The 22,578-nt window shown below is 31.6% G+C and overlaps 1 protein-coding gene across 1 annotated transcript; it reads right to left on the bottom strand.

The window, feature by feature from the left end:
• Positions 1 to 13,527: 13,527 nt before the first annotated feature.
• LOC139520135 (protein jagged-2-like) lies at positions 13,528 to 22,330 on the bottom strand. Its single transcript, XM_071312603.1, has 5 exons — positions 21,950 to 22,330; positions 18,416 to 18,553; positions 16,920 to 17,030; positions 15,457 to 15,541; positions 13,528 to 14,242 (listed from the first exon to the last, which is right to left on the bottom strand). The coding sequence occupies exons 1-5, from the start codon at positions 22,296 to 22,298 to the stop codon at positions 14,134 to 14,136; spliced, it is 792 nt and encodes a 263-aa protein (XP_071168704.1). The 5' UTR covers positions 22,299 to 22,330; the 3' UTR covers positions 13,528 to 14,133.
• Positions 22,331 to 22,578: the final 248 nt, after the last annotated feature.

The following is a 22,578-nucleotide window of genomic DNA, read 5'->3' as shown; positions in this document are numbered from 1 at the left end:
TCGAAAGTATTTTTGTTAATCATCATTGAACGTGTTTATCTTTAATACATATTTATTATACTTATATCATGTATATATCTATTAAAATACAGTATCCATAATTTCATATATATTGTCATTTTTTGTAAATGAACAGCATTTACTATTTTTTAAGGCTTTTGTGTGTCTACATTTTAATATCATCATTGTTAATTTTACATACCTTTTTTACAGTGTTGCCCTTTATAACCAGGAGAACACAAACACATGTAATGATGATCCATTGGAATGCATGTTCCATGTTGACAATGATTTCCTACGCAGCTTGACAAACCAGTCCCTGTACAAATGATTAAGATATAACAATGTGTTTCTACGATCTATTGAAAATCAATATTAACTACTAAAACTTCAACAGTTTATTATGACTAGTAAACTAGTTTTATCCTCCCGGAGCACCTGAAATCATCTAAGAATTTGGAAGATGCTCTTGTTACTTAGTCTATAGTTTCCATGCTGTATTTTAGAGATAGTCTCTTTCGTTTTTCGTGTACGAGTCATTTAATGTCTTTCTCGTGACCTCCTTGTTTTCTAAAAGATACTGAAGCTTATTTCATGAATGAATGGTTAAATCTTGAGTCACTTATACCCCTGTACTAATTGTCTATTTTCTTCATGTTAATGAATTCAGAATTTGGATCTCTCTCTCCCTACCAAACATGACCTTTATTAAGTTGCATTATATTCATATATAAGTTATCCATATGTTTATCTCTGTCGATCACATTAAAGATCCCAACAAATTGAATATCAAATTATCTCATATAAAAATGAAACAGAAACAACTCATTTATGCATAGACAACAATTACAAAAAAATCACCTTTCTGCGTTGCAGTTAACGTTGCAATGGATTGTGTGGTTGGTTTTATAATTGTCGTTAATAAGGTTGTCCGATATGTTGAGGTAGTCGATGTGATTACAGAAGTAGTAGTTAGAGTTGCTGGACTGGTTGACGTAGTCGCTGTGGTTGTAGTAGTTGGTTTGGTTGTTGGTGAAGTAGTTGGTGTTCGTGTAGTAGTTGGTACTGGAGTAGTGATCGTTGTAGTTGTCTTAACTGAAGAAAAAAAACAACACTTTTAAATTGAAAAAAGAAGGGTCACTTAGACAGGTTCTTTTAACACGTTAGATGGTTGGATGGGTGTACCGGATTTAATGTTCTCAGATAAATATTGAATGGGTATTTTGACACGAAATACACAACATAACTTGTTTATAAGGCGCATACGTAACGTGTGAGCATACGTTTGGCCTACTACATGAACGTATTCCATGTATGTGGTTGTTTAAAATAATGTTTTATATTTTTAGTCCTTTTAAGGTAAGGTTTGCGTACACAGGAAGATAACTCGAATTCAAATAATTGAAAAAAGGAGGGACCCGCGATTTTGAATTGCTTGGATTAACCAATGTTCGATAACTACAATATTGTCGAAAATAAAACAACACCTACCTCAAAATCGCCGTTTTGATGTAATTTATCAAAATTTGAATCGTACAATTAATGTTATGACGTCACACTTAGTCATAACGTCTTTGAGCAAAAACTATTTATTAAGTTTCGCGAAGTTTTATTTATTTCATAACTGTACATTTTTATATCCCCGTCGTATCATAGTGTACGTCCGTTTTTACAAAATTGGTTTCCATTCTCTAACTTTAATTTTCCTCAACCAACTGATATAAAACTTATGCACAATGCTCTTTGCCACAAAAACACAGAATAGATTTGAATTTTGATTTCGTCACTTTTACAGCTCTGGATTTATGAGGGGTCGGACAGGGGATACCTTTCTCCATTCTCCCATCCCCTACCTCTTGTCTCCCGCCATACAACCTAAAAAAAAACTAATGTATATGGGAAGCTCATTTCAATAGAAATCGGTCTAATGTCTTGTGTTTTTATGGCGTGTCCCCGTCTTGTCCTTTCACAAGATAGAAGTGTTGTTTATTCTGCTTCAAGAACCCCGGTAACGTTTTCACTGACTGTTAAGCTGTCTCTTTTATTGAATTTGTAAGTCTGATGCACTCCATTTCCGATTTTTTATACAGTATAAATACAAATTATAGAAACGCAGGATTGAATGAAAAACGGTACATTTTTGTGACACTTTTAGTCAATTTAGTTTAAAAATTTACATACTGCGCCATGTGATTTACTTATAGAGGATGCATATATATATTCTCAGATATTTTTATTGCATAATTTTTACGAATGACAGAATTTTGAACTTGGTCTTTTCAAATGTATAGTTTGCAAGGTTTGTCCGCAAATGCGCACACAACCCACACGTTTCCATCATTCGAAATATATTTTATTTTATCAATCACTTTTACAACTGACGGGGTGTTCTAATAGTAATTTTTTATGGATGCATTAAGACACAACTATTGTATTGTGTCGTCCTGAACATGCCTGAAGTATTTGCCACTTGACATTTTACAACCTCTATTAAAACAAACTTCTATGCATATCAGTCAACTTTGAATCAATTTATCTAAAAACAAGGATAGTAATATGTGTCTCTACGCTTGCAAGGACCCACTATACAATCGGGGAAATTGTTAGTTTTTAGTCTTTCTCCGTACATAAGCGATCATGATAAAGTAGTGACGACGCTCGGAGTATTTTTATGAGGTCATTTATACGTAATGCTTTCTAATGTTTCATGTTTATGTAAGAGGGGGCATCGTCAGTGTCCAATATACACATTACCCATTTATTTCAAGCTCTAACGTATTATTTATTTTTGTAATGCATTATAATCGGAATAACATAACTGTGGTTGAAGAGAAGTCACAATCTATTTTGATTTGATGGTCGCAATTTTCCGTTTTACTGTCTCCCCTACGCGTGGACAGTAAAACTGCATTTGCGAACATCAAATCGCCAATTGACGATGGCGAGTCCTCAACTACAGTGCCGTTACTCCTGTGAACTTCATTGAACTGATTTTAAGTTATTGAAATGTGGAAGATTTTCATATTACAGGTCTACAAAACTGCATATCTTATTTTAAATAACAACAAAACATATACGGCTGGTCATTTGTATTCCGAGGCCATCGTCTGTTTCGCCTTTCATCAAGTATAGGAGCATGTAGTTTGTTTGGTAAAAGACTCAAAATCCTAACATCATGTGTAACAATTGGACAAATCATACCAGTAATCTATCTTTCTCCTGCAGGGCTTTCCCCTGCTTAGTCATAAATATTTGTTCATATTTGAATAACATTTGTTGATGTCTTGATTCAAATGAATGGAATAAACACGGCTGCGGTAAATGACTTTACTATAGTCAAAACTGAAGTCTTTTCATACAATTGCTGCATGCAAATAATTTACCAAACATGGGGCAATGAAGCAATTTTCATTACTTTTAATAGCAATTTGAATGCTTTTCTAAGATTTAAAATATTACATTTTTTTTTTAAATACACAAGTATGACTAAAGTTAAAACACCTCCCCTACCGACTGATAGTTGTGGGCTTAAAAGTTAAGGGACGACACCACAAGTTTAATCTAGGATAAAAAAAAACCTTATTCACATAGTTTGTTCACTGACCCTCCCCTCTCCCTCTTAACTTTATTTGGGAAAATTGATTAACCGATATGGATATATGTAAAATCGATGTCAAATTAACAAAACTTTTACCCCCCCCCCCTTCCCCCACCCCCCAAACTATTTGAATTAAGTTTTTTATCCTACATTGATCTTTTGATGTCACCTCTACGAGTTAATCACTGTTTTTTCTAATTGATTATGGTCAATCCCAAAGTGTTACAAGACAAAATGATTCTTTGTAAAAAGATGCTATTAAAAATGACTTTCTTCTTTGCAGATCACCAAAAGTTTTTTTGTTTTTTTTTACAGAAATGACAAGATGAACACATATAACGGCCATTTCCATAAAAACGAGTTCGGGGACATAACAATTTTATTAGCTCATTATAATGCAAATAGTTAATTCCTTAAGTTCAGTTTTTTTTACAAAAACGGTGGACCCGGAAAAGGGATATTTATGTTTTTGTTGACATGGCAACGAGTTGTTTTTAACCCAAAAATTAAAAAATCTTGTTTTTATGATATTTTTGATTAGAATTTATTATTAATGAATGGACCACAATTATTTATGATGCTTTACTTAGTTTTATTTTTTCATAGTCACTCGCATACATTATTATTTCAGAAGAATTCAAATACAATTTTCCCTAAAAATCGTCAAAAATCGGAATTTTTAGCTTTTCATCTGAAAAAAACGGGACGGACTGTCACTGAACACAAGTTCCGTCATAATATTTATCCCAAAGACAATTTATTATGTGACAAAAGTTCCAATTGGAATTATTGTTATGTGATATTTATTCCATCAGCATAATAAAAGGACCGATGACTCAGAATTTTTATCACATAAAAAAAATTCCAATAGGATGTTTTATTACATAATGAATTATCTTTGGAATATTTATTATGGTAGAAATTTCATCTTATGACTGATATAACATTTTGACTTTTATCATTCATTATTTCCGACACAAAATTTTGGTATATTATATCCATTACTTATTACTAATGCCGGATTTGTAAATTGGTAAACGTATTATAAGACATGTAAGAACAGGTATCGTGAATATGGAAAATAATTGTTCCCAATATTGAAAATATTAAACAATCATTTCTGAATTATCCACAATTACTGGTATACATATTTTACCTTTAAATGATAATTTTGTCATTAAAATTAACATTTATATTTCACAGCTGAACTTGTTAACATATTTAGTTACCTTCAACATATGTTCCATCATTTAAGAACATAAATATTTTCTCATACTCATCAGCCTCTGTGTTTCAGTATACATTTAGATGTCGTGTATAAAGGAATATATCTAACTCATTTTAAAAAACTTTTCATTTTACATAATAATCAGATAATTAGCATTTAAAACCTGTTTTGATTTATATAATAATCAATCAGGTGTAAACTTAACTTCAGCATAATATGAACATTTGTTATACTCATCAACATATAAGATAAGTTCCTAATATCAGTGGAACAAATATAATACAGATGGAAAAAGTATTCCTTGAAACAATTTCCACAGAACAAATATTATTATAATATTGTTTCCCTCAGGAACAAATATTATTAGAAACAAATATACGTTGACAGGGCGATGTTCGATTTTTTTTTCATTTAATGATTGGGTAATCCTCCCTTAAGAACTTACTGTTTTAGAACGATCGTGCGCAGTCAATCTGTATCAAACTATTAATAGCCTTAAATTATAGGACAATTAACAGCTTGTAAAATATAGGACAATTCACAGCTAGTAAAACATAGGATGGTTCACACCGTGAAGAAGATATATTTCAAATCTTGACATTTTGTAACTCCTGTCTTTTGCGGAAGACCTTTTGTTTATTAATTGCAGTCTTCTAAATTTATACCCACATAATAACTTATTTGTACTCATACATAATAATATGATTCTTACATTGTATTGAATAATGTTGAACGACGAAGAAACGTTCTTCATTCAAATATTGCCAAGGTATAGCAACATGACAAAAACAAATCTAGTGTATTTTAAAAACACTAAGTAAACGTAATTAAACTAGAACTAATCTTTGCTACTAGTGAAACTTGTCAAATGAGATTTATCCGATTTTTAAGTTTTAATCTTTAGCATTATTCCCCAAATATACACAGAAAAAAGTCCCATAAAATTTTACTTGAGGAAGACTAAAAATATCACCATTTAAAATTCCTATGGAGATTTACATTGAATAGGGAGATAACTCTTGCAAAAAAGGCAGGCATATCAATAATTTTTTTTAAAATTGATATAAAGTTATAACTTTACCGCGTCTTTTCATCAGAATGTATTGATTCTTGATTTTTTAGCGGTCTTTAGAGTATAATAAACAACTCTAAAGGTGTTTTCATATATTTTATCAAGCTATAATCTAAATTTCATAATTCAACATGTCAAGGTAAAGAATCTCAAATTTAATAAAAAATAATTAAGCATGTATTCTTCTTTTTTTGGTTTAAAGTTTTCTTTAGATCAGTAAGTTGCAGAAAAAATATAATACACAGATATAAACAATACCAAATTTTCACATTATTTTTCAAAATGGTTACAAAGCTTCAAATTTGCAATTTCTTTAATGAAAAATGCACAAAAAACATAAAACTACCCATAACACTTCGGTTTTGAACATTTCATGAGCAAAAGAATTAAGTCAAATACAAACTCATAACCCCATCAAAGTATCATACTTTACACAAATTTCAAGAAAAACAATCAAAGACTTATTTTTTGCAAGAGTTATCTCCCCTTCCAATGTTAATTTCATAGGAAATTAAAGTAATGATTTTGAGATTTTATGGAACTTTTTTCTGTGTATATTGAGGGCATAATGCTATAGATGAGAACGAAAACATTTTCTGTTGCAATTAGTTTGAGGTTAAATCTTAGTTTGACTGGACTAGTAACAGTATACAAGCAAAAGGGAAAAAATCAGTTAGAAAAGGTGAGAATCACCAGGTCTCCACGAAACACAAACTAATGTCAATATAATGACAAAAGTCATACAGTTCTAATCTCAAGGTACCATAAAGATATACAAAACCGAGCTAAGTGTACTCGCAAAGGTGGGAAGAAAGTTTTAATATAGAAATGGGTGATGAAAAAATGAAAAAAAAGAAATATTCACTTGCTTTCAAATGTACCTCCTACAAGTTTTCCAATGCAAACTTTAACTTACAATAGTCTCATAATTATCTTCTTGAACAGGAATAGATTTTTGTCGAGCCTTCGACTTTAGTCGAAAAAGCGAGACATAGCGATCCTACATTCCGTCGGCGTCGGCGTCGTCGTCGGCGGCGTCCACAAATATTCACTCTGTGGTTAAAGTTTTTGAAATTTTAATAACTTTCTTAAACTCTCCTTGAATTGTACGAAACTTGGACAGAAGCTTGTTTATGTTCATAAGATAGTATCCAGAAGTAAATTTTGTAAAAATAAAATTCCATTTTTTCCGTATTTTAATTATAAATGGACTTAGTTTTTTCTGCCAGGAAACATTACATTCACTCTGTGGTTAAAGTTTTTTAAATTTTAATAACTTTCCTAAACTATCCTGGAAATGTACAAAACTTGGCCTGAAGCTTGTTTATGATCAGGAGATAGTATCCAAAAGTAAATTTTGTAAAAATAGAATTCTATTTTTTCCGAATTTGACTTATAAATGGACTTAGTTTTTTCTGCCAGGAAACATAACATTCACTTTGTAGTTAAAGTTTTTAAAATTTTAATAACTTTCTTAAACTATCCTGGAATTGTAAGAAACTTGGCCAGAAGCTTGTTTATGATCAGGAGATAGTATCCAAAAGTAAATTTTGTAAAAATAGAATTCCATTTTTTCCGAATTTGACTTATAAATGGACTTAGTTTTTTTCTGCCAGGAAACATTACATTCACTTTGTGGTTAAAGTTTTTAAAATTTTAATAACTTTCTTAAACTATCCTGGAATTGTACGAAACTTGGCCAGAAGCTTGTTTATGATCAGGAGATAGTATCCAGAAGTAAATTTTGTAAAAATAAAATTCCATTTTTCCCGTATTTTACTTATAAATGGACTTAGTTTTTCTTCCAGTTAACATTACATACAGTCTGCAGTTAAAGTATTTAAAACATTTTTAAGATTCTTAAACTAGCCTGGATTTTTAACAAACTTGGACAGAAGCTTCTCACAATCAAAAGATAGTATCGAGAGGAATAATTTTATTGATTTTCTTCATCATTTTTGATGAGTGTGTGATTAACAGCAAAAGTAGGCGAGACACTGGGTTCCGCGGAACTCTTACAAATTTTTCTGTTACTGATGAATATGTAAAGAGACATAAACTTTAGAGCATACATTTTTGAATGCATAAACATAATTAGTTTTGGAGGGTTTTTAAATTTTTGGTACTTTGTTGATGGAGTAAGAAATTCTTTGAATAAAGTCAATGTAATTTTGATTGAATTATTGTATTCTACAGACCTAGACAAGGTATACAGTGTAACATTAATAATGTAAAGATCACACAAATAAATTCTTGAATTAATTCAATTTATTTTGAATAGGATTGTATGTTCAATGAACTCCGAAGTATTCCTCAGATGTTTATTCACATCGTATACTTTTTCATTTATTCAAAATAACATTAACATTGTCATTGCTTTAATTGTATTTCCTTATGTCTTGTCATAATCCATGTATGCATGGTAGTATGAACATCAAAATGATTATAAGAAAATTTACAAAAAAAAAAAAGGTAAAAAAAGAGTTTACTATTTTGTCAATGTTATGATAATAAAGTTGTTGCTCCTTTATTAATTCCCTCACTTCCTCTATTAGCAAAATTAAATTTTATTACTCCAAAAATCTTTTTTCCAGAAATGAAAGATCAATTCTGTTTATCAAACTAACGTTTTGCAAAATATACATGTAACCGCATAGCAAACAGGGTTTTCAGGTTTTGAAAAGGATATTTACTTGGGACTAAGCGGGTTATTTAGATGTTCATTTTCACAAACTTTCAATTTTATAATCATTCAGACCGTTTCGTTATCAAGGTTCATAAACAAATGTAACTAATCTGTAGATACATGTTTCTCACATTTGACAAGCCGATGTCTGAATTTAAGTGGCATATCAATTTCAATTTGACTTACCGTCACAGCATGAACCACCATAACCTGAAGGACATCTACAACGATTCTGTGTTAAATCCAAGGTACCACCACGCGGACAATTTCCACATCTCTTGTGTTCAGCTGCATTAGCCTGCCACCAACTAGATGAAATCATACAGCCGGTTAAACATCCTTCCAAGGTACTATACTGAACTTGATCACAACAGATATACTTCTGTCTCTCATGTACTCCTCCTCCACATGTGGCATTACAAGAACCCCATGAAGCCCATTGTTCAACTTGACAATATTGGCTCCCATAATCACATGCATTGCTGCAGCAATGAAAAACATTAGTGTTAACAAGCGAACAAGGTTCCACATGTTTGTATCTTCATTTGATGTATTCTGCGATTAATGCCGTTGCAATTTGTTTTATAGTTCAAAGCTTATCTTCGTGGTAATTGTGTTATGATATGTAAATCGTTACTTTAAGGCTTCAAAAAGTTTGACTTATTAGTTACATGTAGCTGTTAAGTTAACTGCAAACATGATAAATATTGTATCGGTAATATGTTTCTCAGCAGGACTAATATCAGTGTTAATCAATGTTGGAACAACTTGTAGCGAGTTAACCCGAGAAAGGTGCAATATTTCAAATATTTTTTTCAGGACATATTTTTAAAAATCAACAAATTATAAAAACGAAGATTTGGTTTAAATATCAAATGACACAGAAATTAACAACTATTATAATAATCTATTTACCAAAAAATCAATGTTTGCAAACATTTTGTATACGTTTTATGCATACAAAGTAAAATAACAAAAATATCGAACTTTAAGGATAATTCTAAACGGACAGACAAGTATCACATGGCAAGAAAGCTCATTTACATCAAACAAATGGATAACAATCATTATATTCCTGACTTGGTAGCTGACATGATTTAAAAATTACAATTTGGCTTACCTTTTATCGCCAAATTTGTTCAGTGTGGATGGAAGTGTTATTATGCTCTCCGGTAGTTGATATTTTCTTTCAATTGTGTAAGCAGTTTTTATAAGCATTTGAGCAATGGTTCAAAGAAAACACATAAAATAATTTAAACATTAGATACGTATGCATACATCGTTATATTCCTGACTTGGTAGCTGACATGATTTAAAAAATATAATCTGGCTTACTTTTTATCGCCAAATTTGTTCAGTGTGGATGGAAGTGTTATTATGCTCTCCGGTAGTTGATATTTTCTTTCAATTGTGTAAGCATATTTTATAAGCATTTGAGCAATGGTTCAAAGAAAACACATAAAATAATTTAAACATTAGATACGTATGCATACATAGTTCTTATTTCTGTAAATATAAATAAGGATCGTGCGTAGTAATCGTCTATATGGGTTGTAAAAGGATCAACAAGTTAACAAAATAAACATCTCCATTTTATTTATTGATATATTTACAATAGAAGGGTATTCACAAAATAGATTTATGATAGAATGGTATGCACAACAGCTTAGGGGACGGTATGAAAAGCTTTATGGAGTTAGCCGTTGGCTTAGGGTATGATGATGTTATTGGACATCGCCAACAATGGTAACAGAAGATTAAAAGGCCCCAAGGGAGATGGTTCAAGTTAAAGAAATGATAATAGTACTTTTTTGCGTATGGACTGTGCTATGAGAAATTATTATATAAAAACGTTTACTTTGGTGGAAACTGTCAACTGAATCCATTCAAATACCTTAAATCAGTTTCTCAAAAAAACAGTGACGAACGTTAAGAAAAATATTGATGCTTATATGCCCTGTGTCAAATGAAAACTTTCTTTGTCTGGGTCGGACGCGTTTTTCACCGCAACATATCTTTAATTGCGCAAACATAACTAAACGTTGTTTCCATGAGTTTGCAGTCAAACAATGTCAAGAAATAGCATTCTGTATTGTAAGATGTATACTGTATCAAAATTTTCTGATATCAAAATAATCTTTTTATATTCTTGTCAATACCGAAGTGCTGACTACTGTGCTGGTGATACCTTCAGGGACGAAACGTTCACCAGCAGTGGCATCGACCCAGTGGTGTAAACAGTTATCAAAGGAACCATAATTATAATTTAGTACGCCAGACGCGCGTTTCATCTACAAAAGACTCATCAGTGACGCTCAGATCAAAAACAGGAAATTTTTAAACAAATAACCATGTAATTGATATTCTTGTCAACACCGAAGAGCTGACTAATCAACATCATATAAGCATTTATATTTAGCCTTTATTTTTCATTTTCTTGTCGACTAGTTTGACATTAACTCCTTTTTGAGTTAATGTCTGACTATCTATCATTTGACCGAAAGTTACATAATTTTGCCTTGAACATATATAGTTAATTGACATTTGTCATTTTCTGAAAACATATTAAGATTAACGGCGGAGAACAACTTTCATGACAAGGAGGAAAATGTATGTTATGAGAATATATTTGTCGTTTTACATGTTTGGTGAAGCTGTTTAAATAGCTAACCTGAAATGATATATTACAAATGCAACTAAGTTTTATTATACTTTAAAAGATTTGAAAGGTTAAAAAAATTTAACAATACGTGTTATGACATGATTGTACTCTTTATTAGACCCTCTCTTTAACTGGACTATTCACTAGTTCATTCCTCTAGGGTTTCCGATGGGTGTTTTACAGTAACGGAGTGGGTAATTTTAACTAGCTCGAGAAACAACATCAACACTTTTCGGTTTCATTTATGATAGAAAAGACAAAATAGTTGAAAATACCGAAATGAAAAACATTCGACCCTATTATAAAATCGTCCATAGCATAAACACTTGTCGACATGTTGACATCTAATTTAAAGAGGGAAAATATACCAAGAGAGATCAACAAACTCAAGGTCATTGCATAATATTTTTACGTGATTAGATTACGTTCATATTGCTACTTTAATTAAAAAAAATAAGTAAGAGATCAATTATCACCTGTGTTAAAATCTGTTAGGGAACTGTCCTCAAACAATCATTCTATTGCAATCTTTAATGTCCTAAAACAATCTATTGTTCCACCTCAACCTTAATCATAGTCTTAACCTATCCCAGTTTTGGAGAGTTATTTCGACATTTTCATCCTAGAACGTATTCCGACAGTTATACCATAGAACGGATCATGTGTTAATTATTTGTCTTTTTAACTGTTTCTCTTTTGTTTCTTTCTGTATAGATCACCTGCCATCACATGTCGTCTGTTAATTTATGAAAAAATATTAACTTTGAAATGACTTGATAACCAAACTTGACTAAAATCGTTTTTTGGGTTCTGGTTTTAAAATGTATTAGATTATTTAATCTGCCCATCAATGTGGCCGACATGGCTTCACTTAAAGGGATAAAATTTAAGTTTGTGAAATTCAAAACAATCAGATTGGAAAAAATCTATAATTATGGGAAATACCTCAAATTCGGCCATCTCATATTGCCTCTAAATGGTATTTTATAACCATACTTTGTTTAATCATTTCTGAGAAGAGTTCAAACTTCAAACAGTTAAGATCTGCAAATAAGTCAGTCTGGCAAAAATAGTTATAGATTCCATTTAGGAGTTATTGCAATTTTATTGATGATTTTTACCGGTTTATGTTCATTATGAACAAAACTACTGAAGATAAGGAGAAATTCAAACTAGCAAAAATGATAAGCAAGATTACCTTAGCTGTATTTGGCAAAACTTTTAGGAATTTTGGTCCTCAATGCTCTTCAACTTCGTACTTTATTTGGCCTTTTTAACTCTTTTGGATTTGAGCGTCACTGATGAGTCTTTTGTAGACGAATCGCGCGTCTGGCGTATATATAAAAATTTAGTCCTGGTATCTATGATGAGTTTATTTATTAACAAATAAGACAACAAAGCTAAATTTATAAATCTACTTCTTTCTGATTGTTACCAATGACATATAGTTTTATCTTATTCGGTTTGTGAATAATATTATATCTCGCTTTAAAGGAACAGAACGCTCATCAGATTGCTTGACTATTTTTTATAACAATTTTTCATAAGATGTTCATCGGTGAATCTATAGTGAATGATTGAAATTATATAAATGGGGTTGGAGATGAAAAAACCCTAAACTAGCCTGTTTCAACTCAAGAATTCCTTCTAGCTGTCTCCAGTGAAATTGTTGATTTTTTGTCCGTGTTAGAATTTGTTCAACATTTCAAGATTTTGTAAAAGCTCAACTTGTCAAGATTTGGTGGACACTCAACTTGTCATGATTGAGTGTATGCTCAACTTGTCAAGGTCAAGATTTAGTGTATGCTCAACTTGTGAAGAGTTGGTGTATACTCACCTTGTCATGTTTAACATTACAGAGATTAGTTGTCTTATATAAATGCTTAAATGTTGTTAATTAGTCAGCTCTTCGGTGTTGAATATCAATTATATGGTTATTTGTTTAAAAAAATCCCTGTTTTTGATCAGAGCGTCACTGATAAGTCTTTTGTAGACGAAACGAGCATCAGACGTACTAAATTATAATTCCGGTTCCTTTGATAAATGTTTAAACCACTGGATCGATGCCACTGGTGGTGGACGTTTCGTCCCCGAGTGTATCACTAGCCCAGTAGTTAGCACTTCGGTGTTGACAAGAATATCAAAGGATTATATTGATTATTTTTATATCAGAAAATTTGGATACAGTATACCATGCTACAATACAGCATGCTATTTTTGAAATTGTTTGAAACAACGATTTCGATGAAATAAATATTTAACTGAAGACTTCGGTGTTGACAAGAATTTCAATTATATGGTCATTTGTTTAAAAATTTCATGTTAGAAAACTTAGAATATTTTGAAAAACTTTTTTGGGTCCTCAATGCTCTTCAAATTTGTACTTGTTTGGCTATATAACTATTTTGATCTGAGCGTCACTGATAAGTTTTATGTAGATGAAACGCGCGTCTGACTTACTAAATTATAATCCTGGTACCTTTGATAATTGTTAGTATACCTCTGAAACAAATATAAAAAACATGAAGTGAAGCGAAAAACATGTTGCATCGACAGTGGTAAACATTCTTTATGAAAATAAAGAGATGTCGTTTAATTGAAAATGAGACTACAAACAAAATGTTTCTACCAAAGTGTAACGAACGAGACTGTAAACCTCAATGTTTACATGTAGGTCACCACAAAGCCTTCAACAATGACCAAAATCATAATTGATCTTTTTTTCTTCTGTAAGTAACGTTTATAATAAGCAACGCTCATATCTTCTTAATCAAGAAAATATAGACGCATGTCAGAACTTCAGAAAGGGTATGCATTAACAAATGATTCTTAATCAATGATCAAAATTATAATGTTTCTAAAAGACGACATGGTATTTAACCATGAGTTATGCCAATGCCTGTGGTTGATGTATTTCCGTAGGTCCTATTTTATGACTTGTTGGTTGAAGTTTTCTTTTCCCTCTCTCTTTTCCCTTTTCGTTATCGCTTTTATCCCTGTAATATAGAAATTATACAAGACATTATTTTACTTTTCTTTACATTCTATATAAAATGATAATAGTTTTATAAGAGAGGGACGAAAGATACCAAAGGGACAGTCAAACTCATAAATCTAAAGCAAACTGACAACCCCATGGCTAAAAATGAAAAAGACAAACAAAAAACAGCACACATGACACAACATAGAAAACTAAAGAATAAACAACACAAACCCCCCAAAAAACTAGGGGTGATCTCAGGTGCTCCGGAAGGGTAAGCAGATCCTGCTCCACATGTGGCACCCGTCGTGTTGCTTATGTGATAACAAATCCAGCAAATAGTCTAATTCGGTAGGTCACATTCATGAAAGGGAAGGGGATCGTAGTTACGACGTAAGGAACATATCCGATATCATTTGTAAAACGGTTATTCCATAACGGTCAACCAACTCGTGATGGCGTCCGTAAAATTTACAAAGGAATGATTTCAACTTCACCATTTGGAACTCTTGGTTTTATAGCTTCCTTGTGAGCGTATACTTCAATTTAAATAAAATTCTCAACATTGTGTTAGTGTCCTCACACTCTTGTTCTTTTAGTCTTGCGCTTGCTATTTTACATTCAGTTTGGTTATTTATTTATTTTCATCATTCAATCTTTATCACCTTGATTTATTTGCAGTGGACGTTTATCAAACATCAATCAATATCGAACTCATGCACTTGAATTTGTATTGGTCTGTTAAATTTCATATTTGAGGCTAAAAATACTTAATCATCTTTTCCCCCTGTATAAGAATGAGTTTTTGTGGATCGAATCAGTCACCCAAATGATTGACCTTTGTTTCACTTTCAATTTTAACATTATTTTCCTTTCGATAAATGAACACGCATAATGCATGCGTTAACCATCTCTAGCTAAAAGGTTACAATGAAAATCACATGAATGCGGATCCAATGAGGTCGAACTATGAACTTGCAAGTGAATAGTCAAGCATCGTATTTCTTAGCTTTTTTTCCCCAAATTGAACTATTCTGGCCTCTAAAAGCGAAATTACTTCACTATTTCATTTCCATTAATGATTGAGTAAAACAATATTTATTTTTTTATTATATTTATTGTAGATGATTAAAATTTTCTACACAATATAGCTACATAATAAAAAAAAATGAATTAGCACAATATACTGAACAAATCTGCAAGAGACTTATTTTAGTTTAAGAAACATACTTTCCCATCATGTAACAGAAATAGCAACACACCAGAAGTAGAGCTAATGCTGTCAGTGTTATTATGGCTATCGCCCATGGTTTTACTGCAAGAAAATTAAAGAAAAAAGCTTATAACTGAATGTGCATCTGAGGACTTATTTGTCATTCAAGGTTATCAAGTTACACGTTTGTATGTTTTACTTCTCATTTCTAACATATCATAATTGTCACAGAACGTTGCACAAACAATAAACACTTCCTGTCGGAAATGGGGATGTTAAGTCCGAAACTGTTTCTGTGTATTAAGGAACCATATTGCAACACCTATCTTACTGTAATTTTGCAAAACAAAATGTTTGTCTTTATCAAATACACCCTGAATAGTCCTGAATTCCAAGTGGCAGTCTAAATTTTACATATTTCATCCTTATTGACTTTCCTTGCAAAACCTACTTTTTATTTTTATTATAAGTCTTGTTCTCGTCTTTAGTACGCTTGAAATATTTCCAACGGACATTAAGGAACCAATCAATTAATTTACCAAATAATAGGTAAACTAGAGCTAAATTTATATAATATATAATTCATACGTGTATGGAAAGAAGTAAATAGTTATCAAAGGTACCATGATTATAATTTAGTACGCAAAACGCGCGTTTCGTCTTCATCATCGTACTCATCAGTGACGCTCAGATCAAATGTGTATTAATAGATTCATGTATAATTATGTATCAAAATGTTCTCACCAGCAACTTATAGTTCTGAAGACCGTGAATTTTTATTGTTATCGCTCTTTATTGATTAAGGTATGAGATATGGAAATCTTAGATTCTTACAAAAGAAAATTGAATAGATTAATAAAAACAAAGGACCGTGAATTCTTATTAAAACAGGATACCACATCCTTTGTGAAATAAAGCGATCTATAGTTGGCCTCTGTCAAATACTTGATTATTACATCAGTAGGAATATGCCGCCCTTGACAGGGTTTTTGTTCCTTCTTTTTAAGATATAGACCGCCTTTGACAAAGATTTGGTTATTTTATGTAGTAGGTGTATGTTGTATCTCAAAACAATATCATCATGTCATTCATGAATTATATTTTTCCTCTGAAAAAAGGTCAAATGTATTTATTAAATTGCTATAAAAAGTAAAATCACAAAAGTACTACTTGCAGAGGAGAATCCAATCGGAAAGTCAATAATCACATGGAAAAATCAAATGACAAAACACATCAAAAACAAATGGACAATAACTGTCATATTCCTCACTTGGTACAGGCATTTTCAAATGTACAAAATAGTGGATTAAACCTGGTTTTAAAGCCCTAAATCTCTCACTTTGATGACAGTCTCATCAAATTCCGTTATATTTACAATGATGTGTGAAAGTAACAGACATAATAAATAAAAAAGTTTTGTGATTGCATTGAAATCCAACATTTATAAGAATTAAGAATAATAAGATGCAGTTAAACTTACGTTTAATACAGATTTCCCCCTCGAAAAGTACCATACAGTCACATTGAAAATCATTTATTTTATCCGTACATTTCCCAAACAGACATGGTTGTTTCAAACAGTCATCAGTATCTGTAAATATATGTTATTTACAATTACAAAGTTTGCAATATGTTTTCATGCTTTATTATTAGAAAGCATGAGTTCTTAGTGATTTACTTTTCCCCCAGATCCTGATATATTCTCAAAAGTCATTTAACACACTTAAAACATGTGTATGTCCTTGTAGTATGTAAAATGATGTTTCAGATATAGGAAGATGTGGTATGAGTGCCAATATGACAACACGCCATCTAAATCACAATTTATACAAGTAAACCAATATAGGTCAAGGTGCGGTCTTTTGCCTACATGTTCAGAGATCTTACAGTTGAATCAGACTTCGCCTGTATATGGACGCGCATGTACCGTAATAGAACTTCTATATCTAATTTAAGTAAAATAATTTTCAACCCACCAGTTTTCTGAAAATGTCAGGAACATGGCAATTGTTATTAAATAGTCGTTTCTATGTATGGTGGTGTTTGTTTTTTGTTCCACTTAAGTGTTTCTTTTGTTTTCCTCTTATAGTTGATGTGTTTCCCTCGGTTTTATTTTTTTGTGCGGATTTGTTTTCTCTCAATCGATTTATGACTTTTGAACAGCGGTATACTACTGTTGCCTTTATTGAGTAAAACTGAAAAGTATGAAATCATTTATGTGTAGCATAAGAAATCCTGGTTTTTAATTTAATCATATTAGAACAGTTTCATTGTTACTCATACTCTATATTCACTTTATTCTAAATTGGATGAATGCAGAAACTACCACAACATGGTAATGTTCATGCATTTGGGTAAAAAGTAGTAGTCTATTTCGTTCGCTTACAATATATGGATACTACATAATGTTTATAGATTAAAAGAAAAGTTATCAAGCTAGTATTGGAGTCGTTTAAAGTAGATCTGTTGCATATAAATTGAGATTATAATTTGCAAATCAGTAACTTTAATATCTAAATCAAGAAAGATTTTTTTTCGAAAATTCCGTATACAGTTTGAGGAGGTATTCCAATAAATGATATTTAATGTATAAATATAAAAAAAACCAGTAGAATCACAAATGTACTGACCTCCGTGGAAATACAAAACGGAAAGTCCCTAATTAAATGGCATAGTCAAATTATAAAACATAGCAAATGAATTAACAACTGTCATATTCCTGACTTGGTACAGGAACTTTCAAATGTAGAAAAATGGTTAATTTAACCATGTTTTATAGCACTAAACCTTTCACTTGTATGATAGTCGCATCACATTTCATTATATTTACAACGATGCGTGAACAAAACAGACATACCAGGTGACATAGTCAAAACATTATAAAGTAAGAAACCAGCAATTATAGACAATCCTAATAATTTTTAAGATTATGTTATATTCTTAAACAGAATCGTACTAAATTAAAATTTTCTTCACCTATCTCGCATTTTTCTCCTTCATATCCAGCAAAACAGAGACAGGAAATCCGGCCATGAATAGGTACACACGTTCCATTTCGGCATGGGTTTCCTATACAGCTGGCAGCATTCCGTTTCCTCTTTCTTATAACCACATCTGATGGAAAAATATTAAAACAACATTTCATATTATCTTTACTCTTTACTTTTTTAAAGTCTAAATACCATATGACACACCCTATCAATAGATATGTAACCTAACTGGCGGACTCGGGAGTCCAATTACGAGTATGAGTACAAATCATAGTTGCGATAATATAAGGGTGATCTCAAAATAATTTATATAATAATTAATTTCACCCTGCTCAATCTTTGCGTGGTTTTAGGAAAAACCAATTATAAAAATCCTTCTAACGATGACTGACCTCTCGAGATGATATTTGTCTTTGACTGATCTACAAAATCTTTACTACCGAATCGACATCAGAAATGAATGCACAAATGTTTTCCGCAGTGAATTATTTGTTTTACAACACATCAAAAGCTCCTTTATATTTATAACTTTAACAATATTATTTAGTTCAGAATTCTTAATATTACAGGTATAGTGAACTGTAAATGGTCTGTGTATATCTACTAAATTATCAAATCAGGGATTTCGTTATCCGTAATAACAAAACCATGATAACTTAAAATATTTGCTTAAATCATCAACAAATACACAGATTTAATTTTGATTTACCTCCTTAAGAAATCTTATATACCACCGGATATCAAATCACAAGTTTAACGGTGATATTGTGTACAGAGGTCGTAAATTAGTAGCAATTATTGTTTAATATGAAGTTTTAGGTAAGCGGAGGGCACCTGTAAACATGTTTCATCCCACAACTATACAGTCATTAACTTTTATGCAATCATGGTCGTTTGTGAAGAGTTGTCTCATTGGCAATCATACCACATTTTCTTATTTTCATAAAATCATCATTTAACTTCACCTTTCGTTATATACTAAGTGATAATTATCATCTCACTAAATTATCCAAAGTTTGGTGACAATGTTGAATGTTTCATATAACTTATCGAACTTGAAATAAAGGATACATCAGATACAGAAAACAATTGCCTTATATATTGGCTACCTGTTAGCCTTAGATTGCCCCTAAATAAAAATGTGCACTAGTTCAGTAAAAATGGACATCAACTGCAAAATATATAAATGTACTTATATTAAAACAAGATACAAAACTAACAAAGGCCGATGAATAAAAAAAAGCACAGAATACGTACAGTAAAACGCAGTTTGAAGAATAGATAACAAAAGAAATTTAGAAAAATGACAATGATACATATATTAAGAAAGCCAGCTCCATACCTCAAATAAACTGCTTAACAGATTATGTCTTCCTTATATGAAAATCTCGCATAATTTCTTCCGTAAGGGTTTTTGTATCATACAATCATAAAATATATGAGAAGAACATAACCCGCATCATGCCAAAAACTGGTTTTAGATTAAATGTGAAATTTTCCGATGGAAAGACCCTATGAGTGAATCAATACTGTAAATTCAGAAATTATTGCTTGCATTTCCTATTGAGATTTTGTAATTTTTGTTAACGGTGCGATTTTGATTTTTTCTATAGTTAGAAGAATCCTGTTCAATTCATATGAAAAATTTTCAAATGCAAGATTATTGTGTTTTTAACCCTGTCGCAGTTTTTGCAAAATAAAAAACCATGGCAATAATTTCTGAATGTACAGTAATAATAACGAAATATGCAATCCTTAATGACCTGGCAATAGTGGTGTAACCATATCCATTCTGAATACGTCCATTGAAAGGATTGGCTAGCATTTCAGGTGAATGCTGACATATTTGTGCTTTGTAACGAATATTATCCTACAAGATTTTATGTGAAATACATGAAGATGTCTGCATGTTGATTTAAATTTACGAATGACATCCTTGGTCCGATGATAAAAAAACTGATACATTTTTAACTAGTTTGTGATGAAGAAAATCCTTGTGTAATAATTTTTCAGTAATACAGAGGTTTCTTTCGTTAAAATCAAGTACGTTGTTACATGCAAGAGCGAGTTGAACAAGTTGAGATATACACACTTTAAGATCGTGAGAAGGGAACGTCATCATCTAAAAAAGGATAATCAACAATAGGAAATGAAAAAAACCTTTCTTGTTTCATAAAGTTTGGCATTAAGCTTCCTATTAAATACTGTTGCTAGTATTAGATCTATTTAAAGTCAATCCGCAGGATGAATCTCTTTAGTGTACAAACTGAATTCGTTATCATTGAGAGCCAATATATCATCCAAATATCTTAAAGTGTTGTTAAATATTTGAATCAGATGTTGTTTCAATGGGCCTTTGCAGATTTAAGTCACAAATTGCAACTCATAACCAATTCAGAAACAGGTCCGTAACAACATTGATGCAGCTCTTACAATTGGAGTATATATCTCCCTGTTGACTAGATATGCAAGAGCTTGAATTTCCTATCACAATTTCTTTAATGATGGTGATGGCTTATATGGAAGATTTTAAACAGGAGTTACAAGTGGTAAGTTTTAAATCGAGTTGCTTGACTGTTGTGGAATACCTGCAAAAAAGATGACGATGGGTATGTCCCAATTGTCGTTATCACAGTCCTTACCCAATAATGGAATGCGACATTGTCGATAATGGCTGTCGGTCATACTTAAGTTGGTTTTCATTATAATTGTTGATTGATTGATTGTTTGTTATTTAACGTCCAGTTGAAAAAACTACATTTACGTTCCGGACAAGATAACATTTTTCCTATATACAATAGATATGTCCTGTAATAGAGGCTGTCCAGGATAAACGTCAGGGGAATAGGGACAGATATGGAAAAATTAAGTATATTGGATATGGATAGAACATGCATTGGATTTAACGTCCCCATTCTGAACGGACATGGCTGCAAAGATGTACATTTGGAACAGCCTAACGAATGAAGGATGTTATTTTGGACTGAGGAAGACCAAAGGTTACCATGTGTCTATTCCCGAGTTATTGGTGTGTTTTGGCATAACGTGGTCTTTAATAGCTATCTATACGACGTAGGCTTTGCTCATTATTAATAATAGCTAAACATCATTGAAAGAATCGAACAATTAAATAATTAATTGTGATCGCTCAGTTATCATTATTATTGTTTTGGAAAGAATTATATTTTGAAAATTTTGAATGGATCCAGTAATATCTATTATACTATCTGCCACAGTAATTATTAAAACGTTACCGTTAAAACCTTTTGCTGAAATATGTTTTAATTTATTCACCCCGTTCGGGAATTTCCTTTAGCTGACATAAATAAAGGCAACAGTAGTATACCGATGTTCAAAACTCATAAATCGATAGAAAAAAACAAATTCGGGTCACAAACCAAAACCGAGGGAAACGCATTAAATATAAGAGGAGAATGAGGACACAACATTAAAATGTAACACACACAGAAACGAACTAAGCATTAGACAAAAGCCGATGAGAATAACAAATATAGCATACCTTTGCAACAGGGACCTTCATAACCCAAAGGACAATTACACCTGTGCTGGTCTGCATTAAATGTTCCTCCTAATTCACATTTCCCACACACTTTATGGTCTGTTCCATTTGCTTGCCAGAGACTGAATGGGATATTACAGGATATTACACACTGCTTCAACGCTGGATATTTTGTCTTATCACAACAAATATTCCTTTCTCTAATTTGCACTCCACTTCCACAGGTTGCATTACAAGCCTGCCATGGACCCCAATCTCTAAAATCACAAAAGGGTACACAGGCGCTGCTACCTAATTTAAAGAAGACAATAAAAAATAAACAACCAAGCTCCATGTACGGTTTCATCATGTTTTAAGTAATTCCATCCATAGTGTTTGTCTCTTATCTTCATACACCAGGGGACACCGCTTTGGTCAATTTAAGGCAATGTACTTCTTTTATTGTTATTCGACATCAAATAATTTTAGCAATTTATAAATATATGATCCCTTTGTAAACAGATTTAAGTCATAACTTGATACAGATATTGATATATTAAAAGTCATTTATAACGCGTTTTAATCTAAATAAGATAATTGCATATATCTGTTCGTTTAGAAATAAATCAATCAACCGAGGTTTTAGGTGG

Source organism: Mytilus edulis, chromosome 1 (assembly GCF_963676685.1).
Source record: "Mytilus edulis chromosome 1, xbMytEdul2.2, whole genome shotgun sequence".
NCBI classification, from domain to species: Eukaryota; Metazoa; Mollusca; class Bivalvia; order Mytilida; family Mytilidae; genus Mytilus; species Mytilus edulis.
Note: the sequence above shows the minus strand (reverse complement) of the source record. Positions and strands in the feature narration are given on the sequence as shown.